General features: G+C 32.6%; 1 protein-coding gene across 1 annotated transcript in view; it reads left to right on the top strand.

Moving 5' to 3' along the window:
- Galntl6 (polypeptide N-acetylgalactosaminyltransferase like 6) overlaps positions 1-13,310 on the top strand; it is a 1,042,003-nt gene that overhangs the window by 409,818 nt on the left and 618,875 nt on the right. The window contains exon 3 of the mRNA XM_026389751.2: positions 8,043-8,181. Coding sequence (XP_026245536.1) covers positions 8,043-8,181 — 139 coding nt within the window. The remainder of the gene's footprint in view (positions 1-8,042; positions 8,182-13,310) is intronic.

Genomic DNA, 13,310 nt, shown 5'->3' with positions numbered 1-13,310 from the left:
GCTTATTCTAAGATTATTATATATCTAAATGATTTGATTTTTTTTATTAGTCTGTAACTCAGGGAAAACATGCAGAGAATTGTATATAGCAATTCACCCAAGGCTAATAACAAGAGCACAGAATATTCCATTATGTCTCCTATTCTAAAGAAAATTTTTTCCAAAAAAAAAATAATGTAGGCTTACTCTTAAAAATGAGATATTGATAGGTTCTTTGATTTCTGTAATCTTTATAAATGAATTTATTCATTCATTATTTAAAACTTCTAAGCACCAACCAGTCATGTGGTTCCTATCTATGAGTAAGGATGTTACAAGGGGAGATATACAATGACTGCTTTAAAAAATTAATTTCAATTAAAAACTGAAGAACATATGGGAGGCCACCAGATAAATGGGATGAGAATAGAGGATGGAGAAAAGCATAAATTCAAAGGCCAAGGCAGTGAAGGACCTTCCAAGCATGAAAAGAAGCCCAATGCAATGAATCTTCAAAATCTTTGTAGATGAAATTAAGAAATCTGGATTATGTTCTAATGAATTTGAAGAAATCTTGTTAAAGGAGTAGGAATATTTGACAAAAGCCAGTGAGATTTTTTTTTTAATAACTGAAAGAAACATGAAAGGTGGACACAGGAAGAGGATGATGGTTGGGAAAGATGGTTGACCAGTATTAGGTTCAGGAAGGCCATGAAAGAAGCTATTGCAGTGGTTTCAGTGTGGGGGAAAAAAATCTTATACCTGGGACTGGGAAAATGGTGTGATTACAAAGCAAATGTGGTGAATAAAAAGATATTTAGGCAGCATATTCATTAACATTCTGCATTGGGTTTTATGGAAATATGCTACAGTGACTCATGCAACTTACCTTCCTAGGGTATAGAGGTGGATAGCTCCATATGTGAGTCTTCTACCACACTGTCCCATAGCCATGGTGACTGTGTCCAGAGCTATGCTCCTGAGACAAACCCAAAATTATGGTTGAGGGTGTCACTTTCCCATTTAAATAGAAAAGGCTTGCAAAATACAAACCCACCCCTCTTAAACCAAAACATTCTTAAAAGATGGTGATGCTTGGAGAACACTTTGTTTTTCTTTGCATTATTTTGATTAGGGAGAACTTATATTCCCCAAGTGGACAAGAAGAGGAATAATTGTAATCTCTCTTTTTTTAATAAAATGCTGTCAGAGTCCAGAACTCTGCCTCAGCTCTCTGTCCCTTAGACCCCACAGTCAGGCTTACCAACCACAGCTAACAGGCCTCATGCTGAGTGTAAGTCAAAACTTCTTATGTGAACCTTAATTAAAATTGCTTTTACTAATCCAGTACCTAACAGATTGCCTGAGGAGATCTCCAGAATAGATCTTGTTTTATGTATGCATATCTAAAGACCCACACTTTGTAATTCACAAAAAAAATTATTATAACTTGAATACTAGTGGAAATAGTACTTGCAAAACCTTAAATATGTAGTTATTCAACTCTTTGTGCTTAGATTATTATGTTTTTCCCCTGGAAGAGATAGATGGTAACTACTCTTACAGTAACTTTAAAATATCTCCCCGTGTCCACTGGGACATAGAAAGGAGGCATATTCCTCATGAGGAACTTTACAGTGAAACTGAGTGATAAGTTTGAGAAGTTCATGGAAATTTCCAGAATCTTAAAGAATGAAGAATTTAAAATGAAAGGATATTTCACTGTGCAGAGAGGAAATAACTTCATGGAACAGTAGATAAAGAGCATGTGGATCCTGCTTTCCAGTCACAAAGAAAAAAAAAATCACACAGCTAATTTAGGAAGATAACTGGATCCTGAATTATTCTGATATCCTTATAATAGTGAAGCTTGATTTGGGAAAATGGCTATATTCTTGCTAAAAGTGAATAAAGAAAGTAAACTAATTATTATGATTCCCAAAAGAGAAATAATAAATTACCAGTAGAAAATAAAAGATCCACACTTTTTTTTTTAAAGAAGGGAAGAGTTGTTAACTAAAACCTTCTTAGTACTTGAATTTATTTCCATAATGGTGATTCATTTTCCTAGCTACAATATCATTTTTATGAGGGCTAGAACCATGTATATTTTCTAAATCCTATTCCAGTTCCTCCCACATAATAAGTCTGTAATAGTATTTCTTGAGTAGTTAAATCTTTAATTGATTTAGTAAAATTTTGGGTTAGAAAATTCTTAGAAACTTTATTTTTTGCCAGTAAATTGTAACTCAAGGATCAACTGAATTGCACAGAGAGTTCGGGCAAAATATTAATTGATCAAGTTATGAAAATCTAGGAAAATCATTAAAATAGTAATTTTGCTGCTATTTACATTCTCTTTTCTCTCCTCTACTCTGTTCATTAGTTTTGCATAAAGCTCATTAAAAGCTTCTAGCACACAGAGGAGATAGCTTCCCAATAGTGATCATATGTTTCTATGAACAAATGTCTAAATCTTCATATTTGTATGAAAATATTGCCATGTACATCATGCTCTTAAAAAAAACCCTAATGCTTTATATGTACATAGTTTCATTGTTTTGATGCTTTTTCTTCTGACAGTGAAAATTGGAAATTCAGAATTAATTGATAAAAGGGTAAGATTTGTTACTGAGGAAATTTAAGATGTTTTTCCTCTATGTTTTGCTGTGTCTTTTTGATGCATTCATTCTCTCAAGTTGTAGTGCGATGATCAACTCTACATTATCATTCTTTAATTGTCTCCTAACTATATTCCAAATGACCTCTTCTAATGAGCTTTATTTTTAAGAATCATTTCTCCCTCACAGTTAAAAATTTCATAGTGTTTTAACTATTATTTTTGTGTTTTGTATTATCTGATAATTATCACAGTTCACCTTCATAAGTGGCATTTTGTAAAAAAAATAGGTATTTTATATTACATTTTTTTTCCTTATGTTTTTGGAAAACCAGAATTAGTGAACTGATTTACATCTCCAAAACATATTCTTTTGACATTCTTGATACTGTCATTTAAAATAATCTGAAAAGCTAAAAATATTGTGGGCTGGTACAACCCTTGTAAAGAGTCACTCCCAAAGGCCATTGTAATAAGTCCAGCCTTTTTGTTGCTAGCCATGAGTGAATAAGTAAACTGGAACTGAGACCATGATTGGGGGTGTCTCCAATCTCTACCTAACCACAATCTCCATGCATGATTGGGACATGGGTCAGCAGCCCTCCTGGAAAAAGAAGGAATCCCCCCTTTCACAGATGTTTATCATATGTTTACAAAGAGTTTTAATCATGTAGTTAGCATGATATCATTTTATAATATATTACTTATGGGAACATACTTTCCTTATCTAAATCATACTGGAAAACAATGAGTTCCTTTCCTAAGACTCAGCTTATTTTGTCAGATTTTTTTTTTCCTGTTCAGCCCTCTATGATGGATTAGCCTTAATTATTTTATCTTTATTTGGAAAAGAAAACTACTGGAACTATATGTCTAGGAACTTAATCTCTCTTCTTTGGAATCAGTTGGCTTTAACTGGAGAAGTAATTTTAATGAGTTCCTCTGAGATTGAAAAATAGAGACAATTTTAATTAAAGCATCATGAACTACAAACTTTCCTGAGAAAACTTTTCCTTTGTATTTGGATCATATGAATAATGCCTTTAACTCAGTAGGAGACATAAATATACCTGCTTTATTTGTGTAGATTTTGACAACAAAACATTAACAGTAGGGCTGGGGTTGTAGCTCAGTGATAGAACACTCACCTAAGCATGTTCGAGGCTCTGAGTTTGATCCTCAGCACTACATAAAAATAAATAAATAAAATAAAGGTATTGTGTCCAACTACAACAAAAAAATATATATTAAAAAAAAATTAATAGTATAAACCTTGGGATGTCTAGTTGCTTTAAAGAAGGTAGTATAGTTCAGTTTATCTTTGTTTTCTTAGCTTTAGTTATAGTTCATATTTTAATAATTCAGAATGATACCCTCAGATCTGCCCTCATGGACCTTAGAGTCTAGTTCCACAAAAATATCTTTTTCATCTAATAAACTGGCTTGTATGACTAAACTCTATTGCATGCCTCAGATAATATTAATAACTACCTTGAAATAAGTACTTTTTGAAAATATAAGAGCTTAAGATAATATTAAATAAGTTCAAATTTTCAGTGTAAATTACTGGATAAAGTGTGATGATTTAGAATAAATAATTATACAATTAGGAGTTAATGCAGAATGCTAGTTTTTGTTGTTGTTTGTTCATTTGTTTGTTTTTGAGACAGAGTTTCTCTAAGTTGCTGAGACTGGACTTCAAAATGAAATCCTCCTGCCTTAGCCTCTGGAGTCCCTGGGATTATAGTCATTCACCACCATGCCCAGCTTTAGAATAGTAGTAATAATTCAACTGTCTAAGATCAACTTGTGTCTATGTAAATGATAAGCTGAAGGAAGAAATGTAAAAGAAGTCAACTGAGTTACAGTTTCTTGGTATGAAACTTTTATATAAAATGCTGGTCCTAGATATTTATTTGACTCCCAACTTCAAATTCCTAATGCACATCAATGCAGGGTCACCATGGTGTGGCAACAATCATCTAGAGCAATCTCACCAAAGGAAGAGGACTCATGGAATTCTTAACAAAAACTTTTGAAAATATGACATAAATGCTGGTCATAATAAATAACAAACAGGAATGAGGAAAAGGGGTGAAATTAGAAGGATCAGGAGGAGAGTTATACTGTTCACTGATACCTGGTAAAATTAAAACCACGCATTCCCCACATCCATTACACAATTTAAAAACTATGAGCTCAAACTATTTCAATTGATTTATTAAGCATTTTTAAAACAGCATATTTCACAATTATTGTCTGTACAAAGTAATTTACCCCAAATTCTTTTTATGCACAGTACAATAAATAATTTATATCCTCAAAACTATCCTTGAAGTTTGAACTGATATCTTACATTTTTTAGTGAGAATTTCCAGCCTATACCAAGCTTGTCAGTTTGCCAAATTTGAAATTCTTACAGGGCTTGCTATTCAAGTTATTTAATTCTACAAGTGGCTTATTTTCTTCTCACAATAGCCATTTTATAAATATGTCCTATATCTTCCTAAGCATAACATATTTTTAGCTTCTTCAGGCCTGACTTAATACTATATACATTTTCAATTTCCCTACCCAGTGGTGCATGGTGTAGACAATCAATAAACACAAGATTGTCATAGTAAGTAGAATGTCATTTTAACTGAGGGATAAATACAGGTGCATTATAAAAAAATTAACATGAATTCTATGTCAAGTATCAATTGTCTATCTTGTATGTATTGTAAATACATACTTGTGAGACAGCAATTTTTCTGCTTAGTACTCACATTTCTGCTTAGTACTCACATATTTATGTTTCGATGTACTAAAATATAACATCACGCTTCTCATATGATTTTAAACAAAGCAGATGGTACAATACTTCTCATATTTAAAGAAAGGATTATGGTTTAAATTTATAATTGATAATATTAAATTATATATTTTGAGTGTTAAAATGGGCATATTGATAGATTAGTAATCATTGCCAATTATTTAGTATTATCATACATTCAACATTTATTTTTGTTGTCATGTGAAGTATTCTTGCTTCATATTTTTAGACTTTTACAAAAGAAAAGTCAAACTACATGAGACGTTATACACCCCAAGATTTGCATATTAAAACTTAAGATGAGTTGGTAGCATTTGAAATAAAAAATGCTGGCTTCATACATAAAAAGATAAAATTTTAAAACCTATTCTCACAACTACAATGCAGAAATATCTAGTTTGCCATCATTGGTGATGAGCCAATTTTGTTTGATAATTTGAGAGAATCCCTCATACATTTGAAAAGCCTTGTTTTAGGAGATTTATTGTCTTAGGAGATTTAGCAAATCTGAACAAACAATTTCTCTTTGATTAACAGGTGTTTCAATGAATGTGTAGTTTAAAAATTTATATTTGTAGGCTTAAAAGTGCCTGAATCTGAAAGTTCAGCATTAAAAATATTTCTACAAAAATTAAGCCTCAGGTGTACATACACATTTCATCTAAGACATAAAACTTAAAAATAAAATTTTATCGCTGAAAGCAAAGGGTACTTTGCACTAAAATTGCTTCACTAAATTGGATTTATGGAATGACTTATAAATCTAATTAATACTAGGGGCCATGCAAGGTCAAGACACCTTCTTCATCTAATTTGGTCATTTATGGTAAAGAGATTTAGGTCTTTTAAGTATTTCCCCAGGTTCAGTGTCTAATTACTAATAAAGTGTTTAGGGAAACTATTAATCTCTGTTTTGTTTACTTACTTGTAACTTGGGTAAAACAATATTCATTTCATATTGTTGCTGTGTTGAGTCCAAAATGTATGGAAAAAAGCACAGTAATTTGTACATAGTGAACTCCATTCTCTGAATGAAATTTCTCACTGACTTATTGATTTTTCATCTAGATTGAAAAATAGCAAGTGGCGTTTCCAGTAAGAAATCAAACAATGATACAGACAGAATAGTGGGTTGGATTGGTTGTTGTTGTTTGTTGCTTTGATTTTTCAGACCAAAAATGAAACTCTTTTTTTCTAAATTTATTTATTTATTCTAATTTGTTATAAGTGACAGCAGAATGCATTTCAATTCATAGTACACACATAGAGCATAGTTTTTCATGTCTCTGGCTGTGCACAAAGTAGAGTTACAACTTTTGTATCTTCATATATGTACTTGGGGTAATGCTGACCATCTCATCCCACCCCCCTTTCCCTCCATCCCCTTTGCCTTATTTAAAATTCCTCAATTCTTTCCATGCCCTCCACATCCCTGTTATGGATCAGCATCTTCATATCAGAGAAAACATACGTCTTTTTTTTTTTTTTGAGATTGGCTTACTGCACTTAGCATTTTATTCTGTAACTCCATCCATTTACCTACAAATACCATAATGTTATTCTCTTAATGCTGAGTAATATTCCACTGTGTGTGTATATATATATATATATATATATATATATATATATATATATCTCACAGTTTCTTTATCGATTCATCTACCAAAGGGCATCGAGTTTGGTTCCACAATTTAGCAGTTGTGAATTGTGCTGCTGTAAACATTAATGTGGCTGTGTCCCTGTGGTATGCTGTTTTTAAGTCCTTTGGGTATAAACCAAAGATTGATACAGCTAGGTCGAATAGTGGTTCTATTCCAAATATTCTAAGGAATTTCCACACTGCTTTTCATATTGACTGCACCATTTTCGGTCCCAACAGCAATATATGAGTGTGCCTTTTCCCCCATATCCTCACCAACACTTATTGTTGTTTGTACTCTTCGTACCTGCCATTCTGATTAAAGTGAGATGAAATCTTAGAATAGTTTTGACTTTCATTTCTCTAATTGCTAGCAATGATGAACATTTTTTCATATATTTGTTGATTGATTGTATATCCTCTTTTGAGAAGTGTCTGTTCAGTTCCTTAGCCCATTTATTGATTGGGTTATTTGGGTTTTTGATGTCAAAATTTTTGAGTTCTTTATATATCCTACAGATGATTGCTTTATCTGATGTGCATGTGGTGAAAATTTGCTCCTATTCTGTAGGCTCTCTATTCATCTCACTGATTGCCAAAATGAAACTCTTAAAAAATGTTTGTCTTCCCCTTCAATTAGAAAGATTTTCAGTCTGTTTTTTGTTTATTTGTTTGGTTTAGTTTTTTTTTTATTTTTGAGATATAATTCCTTATCATTCCCTAGCTATTTGACATTGGTGGTCAATATTAATGAATTAAGACAGAATCAAAATGTTAAAAAGGATGTTTCTCATTTTGCTTTATAGGGTTCCCTGACATACAAACTACATTTCCCAACAAGAAAATAATGAATTCTAGTTACTAGAAACAAATATTATGTTTGCAAATCAAAAGTTAATTAAAAAAAGGTTTTAAGATTTGTAATATTTGGGAGCAATCACAAGAAGGTTAATACTGGTTGAAAAATCCCATCTGGTTTTTCCTTTTAGGGAAAGGTGAACATGGGAAGCCTTACCCCCTTACTGAAGAAGACCATGATGACTCAGCATACAGGGAAAATGGTTTCAATATTTTCGTCAGCAACAACATTGCTCTAGAGAGGTCCCTGCCTGATATTCGCCATGCTAAGTGAGTATGGGCACATCCAGCGTGTGGTGTCTTTGGTTTGTTTGTTTGTATTGTTTTCTATTGTTTGTAACCGTGTATAACTGTGATATGTGTCATCAAAAATTTTGCCCTGATAATTTTTATAAATAATTTTGATATAGCTCAGTTGGTAGAGTGCTTGCCTAGCACGTACAAGGCCCTGGGTTCACTCCACAGCACCACCAAAAAAACAAAAAAAAAAGGAAAGAAAACAAAGAAAGAAAGAATTGTATTTCATAATCAAATATGTTTCATTTAAATTAGAATAACCTTCAAATTTTCAAGAGAATTACTACCAACCAATATACATTTTCATTGACTAAATAATATCCATTTAAAATGAAGTGTTTTAAGATATTACCTGTACTCTTTACCCATGATCATGTAGATTATGAGGTAAACATCCTTCTCTGGTGGTTAGTACTATCAATGCTACCTATAGACACAAACCTCCTGTGACTCTATGTACATCCAGCTATATTTAATGCCATTGTTGTGATTATTACATAAAAAAGCTTAAAATGAATGCATCCATAATTCAGAAGTAACAATCACATATTTAATTTGCTGTCACTGTGAACTCCTTGTGGCTTGCTAATTAACAATGAGTTCAGCTTTTATTGGATCATAGGTAAATTTCCTAGTGTAAATGAAAATAATAATAGTACATAGTTACCGAAATTTATTTTCTCTCCAATCACCCCTATGTTCCCCTAAATGGCTTGGTCTACTTTCTGTTCTAATCCACTGTGGTTTTCCCTGATAGCTTAAACAAGGCCAAAAGGGTACAAAGAACATGGAATATGAGTGGAATTTGGGATGTTTTTTGCCAGGCTTATTTAATAAATCCATCCAACAACACTAATATTTTAACTTAACCCCTACCTCAATCTCCTTATGGAAATACTAGTGTGGGGGGAAAAAATCAGAGAAAATGAAATCATAGAAACTAATGAAAATAAAGGTTAGGAATCTAAATTAAAATAGTAATGTAAAATAAATAAAAGTCTTATTTGGGGGCAATGATAATTAGTCCATTAGATAAAATTCAGTAAATTGTGGTTTGGGGGACCTTTTTCTTATTGTTATAGTGTGTCTTCATAAATTAATTTGAAAATATATAAGAATTATTGGTTTTCTCCTCAGGTTTTACGTGAATTTGCATTCCTCAATATAGTTAAGCAGAGGATTAATGTGAAGAACAAATCAATTTTTCCCTAAACTGGAGGCTTTATATATTGGTCTAAGCCTTTTAGCCAGCCAAATTATTCCCAAGTTACCTGAAATTATCTACAGTAATTCCTACTGACCGAGAACATTTCTAGTTATGAGAAATTTTAATACCTAATTGCACACCATCAAAAATGCATTAAATGGCATTGTTGGCATAATAAATATGCTCAGAGAATAACTCTATCCACCCCTTTCCACCCCCACATTTCCAATCTTTTAATGTGTATTCAACTGGAAAGTATTGCAGGTGAAAACAGGGCAGAAAAATCACTGAAGTCAAAATAAGGCTGATATTCCCACTCTTCACACAGAGTATATTTTAGTGTAGCTATCACCTTTTAAGAAAAAAAATATATTTTAAGACTATGTGCAAAAAATGGCCAAATGAAAAGAAAAATATTTTGAAATTTTTACTATAGTCATGAAGTTTAGAATAGGAAGGAAACATTATTGTAAATACTAAGGAAGAAAAACATGGTTAAAAATTCTGTGTTAGGCCATGTTATTACTTAGTTACTGAAGCTGGATATCTAATAGAACAAATAATCATGTAGTAAAATGATACCAAAAAAGAAAATAAAGTGTATACGCATGTACACACAGACACACATACACACACACACACACACACACACACACACACACACCCCTTAATAGAGGTTTAGAGTTCAATGTCAGGAAAGTGTTAAGGAATAAGCAGGAATGATGGATTACCTTGGTTTGTACAGGATCTAACTCTAAGCAATGCAGGAAGAAGATTCTGATGTTACTTCAAATGTTGTCAATGTCCCACCTGCAGGAGACCAACAGCTAAAAAGTCTTACATGGATCGTACTGTTTAAAAGTCCTATGCTTTTGCCTTTATCTGTGCTTCTCAAAATGCAGTTACATTTCACTCTAATAAACATGGAGCTCTGTGTAAGTTGTTATGGAAATACAAAATGAACTGAACACATATTTCAGGATTATCAACTTAGCTTACATTGCAGATCATTGAATACAGCTTGTTTATATTGATGCAATCTATAAAAGAGAATGCAAACTTTGGGTGATTTGAGAACATAGCAGTTCTAAGAGACGGCATTTGCATTCATCCAATTCAAACTGTAGGTTCAGAGTGACAGGAGGGAAGAGCTCCTTTTTCTTGGCTCTAGTATTTTACAATGGAAGATATCAGATAAATACTATCCTGCAATTTTGTTTAATATGATCTTTGCTCAAATACCTATGATCATGGTATTTATGCCACTGACCTATACTATTGATAATTCTCTGTATATTCAAGTATTCTGCACCTGTTCAGATTCTCACATTTAGTTAAAAAAAAAAAAATCCATGATTTCAGATGTTGCAGTCAACTATTACGCTACTGTGACCAAAAGACTAAACAAGAACAATTTTAAAGGAGGAAAAGTTTATTGGGGGGCTCACAGTTTCAGAGGTCTCAGTTTGTAGATCACCGACTCCATTTCTTGGGGTCTGAGGTAAGGCAGAATGTCATGGTAGACATGTGCAGCAGAGGAAAGCAGCTCAGAAATTTGCACAGGAAGCAGAAAAAAGAGCTCTGCTCAACAGGACAAAATATATACTCCAAAGGCACACTCCCAGGGACCCACTTCCCCTGGCCACTCCTACCTGCCTTAAGTTACCATTGAAGATTAATGCACTGATTAGGTTAAAACTCTCACAGCCCAACTCTTACCTCTAAACTTTCTTGCATTGTCTTGCACATGAGCTTTTGGGGAACACCTACAACCAAACCATAACACTAGGTATTTGGCTATGCTTAGTGTTCGTTCTAGTTCATTGTGAAGAATATTCAGAACAAGTTATTTTACAAATCACGGTCCACAAGGCATTGTTCTTTTATTTTTCCTACTCCTTTCTTATTCACTAGTATACAAATGAACTACCCTACTTTTGTTGCTGTAATTTCATAAGTAATGAAATAAGTAATGTAAGTAATACATTTCCAAAAGGAGGAGCAATATATGAAGGAAAGTACGATGAACTCAGGCCAGCAATAATCTGATACATCTTACTTAAATCCTATAATAAATTTCAAACTTTTCTCTTATATTTTCATTTTTTACAACTTTTTTAGCATCTCCCTATATTGCATATAATTTAAATTTTCACATCATCCATGCTTTAGTATTGTCAAAAATTTCATCCCTTTTTCCATACTCTATATTTTTGGTTGACTTTTGCATGTTTTTGAAGATATTCTCTACATATTTTAAATATGTACTCTTTTATGTTTTTGCCAATTCGTGTTTATATCCCCAGTGCCTGGAATTTGTCCTAGAACATTTTATGTACATATTTTATTTCATGCAATGCTGATACAAATTTTTGTTTGAGTAAATTTGGGTGGAAAATATCCAGTCTGTGGATATCCTGCTGGCCTGGCTTCATTTTACCATATTTTGTTTTTTATTCCCACCTGAATACTGATTGTACTTGTTCACCTATCTCAGATGTCAAATATATGCTGTGTAAACTGTAGGACATCTCATTTATCTTCCAACTTAAGATGGGAGGTGTAAAAAATCAATAAAAGTACACAGAAAATAGGAAAATTAAAATACTATGTAGAAATGGCCTATAAAGAAAAGAAACACCAATAAACTAAAACATAAATGTATTGTTAATAAGACAAGAATAAAACAAAATTATAATTATTTGAGCAAATGTTATTTCCTAGTTATGAACAAACTCATCAGTAGTTATAATAAGTACCTTTCAAAACATGATATAACTAATAAGTATAAGACGAATTTACATCTAAGAAAAGACAAAATATATAAGATTAAGAGACAGAAGATGGGGCTGGGGATGTGGCTTCAGCGGTAACGCACTCACCTGGCATGCACGGGGCCCTGGGTTCAATCCTCAGCACCACATAAAAATAAAATAAAGATGTTGTGTACACCAAAAACTGAAAAATAAATATTAAAAAATTCTCTCTCTCTCTCTCTCTCTCTCTCTCTCTCTCTCTCTCTCTCTCTCTCTCCCTCTCTCAAAAAATAAAAAGAGACAGAAAAGCCACTTATATTAGAGTTAAGGGAGGTTTTGCATAGGACCCAGGTAAACACATCCTCAATATAGACTTCATTGATCTTTTGTGTTTGTTTTTTGCTATTATTAAAGTATATATGTTTATCTAAACACAAACACATATAAATAAATACATATATACATATCTTAGTATTCATTTGTAAGGAGGCTAAGAAGCTACAATATTTTCAAATTTTAAGTCTTACTCTATGTTCTAGCTTTTCCTTTTTATCTATCATTTCTTTTCCACATCACTGATATTCCCTAGATAGGAAAAATTTTAGCTTCATGACTTTGACAATAAATGGAGTCTGAATGTTAAGAGAAAACTATGATATCTTATGTCTTGTAAAAACACAGGACGATTTTTTTACAACGTCTTATATTCTATGATCACTTTCAGTAGTGTTCCAGTTATATCAAACTAATTTATCACAAGTCTAATCCATGCACAATTTGAGAACCAAGTGAGAAACTGTCCCAGAAATAACTTGGTATTAAAATATTACTTTCATTATTGAGGTCTTGTTGGTGAGCATGGATTAGATGTGGTCCGAGTATCATATCTAATATCAAACTTCAGAAGGAGACACAGTCAGTCTTGAAGTCACAGTCCTGTTGGACAACATATAGGCAACTCTCAATCTAATCTCTGTAGGCAAACATGTCCGAAAGAAGAAGAATGAAGGACTTGCTGAGCTAAGCATTGTAAACTCTGTACACCAAATTTATGGATCTCTTTCCTTTTCCTGAAAGAATGTCTGAGAAGATGGACATATCTAGTATCTGTCCGGACACATGGGAACATCTATCTAGAA

Source organism: Urocitellus parryii, chromosome 14, assembly GCF_045843805.1.
Source record: "Urocitellus parryii isolate mUroPar1 chromosome 14, mUroPar1.hap1, whole genome shotgun sequence".
In the NCBI taxonomy this organism is placed as follows: Eukaryota; Metazoa; Chordata; class Mammalia; order Rodentia; family Sciuridae; genus Urocitellus; species Urocitellus parryii.
This window is presented reverse-complemented; position numbering and strand designations above follow the sequence as displayed.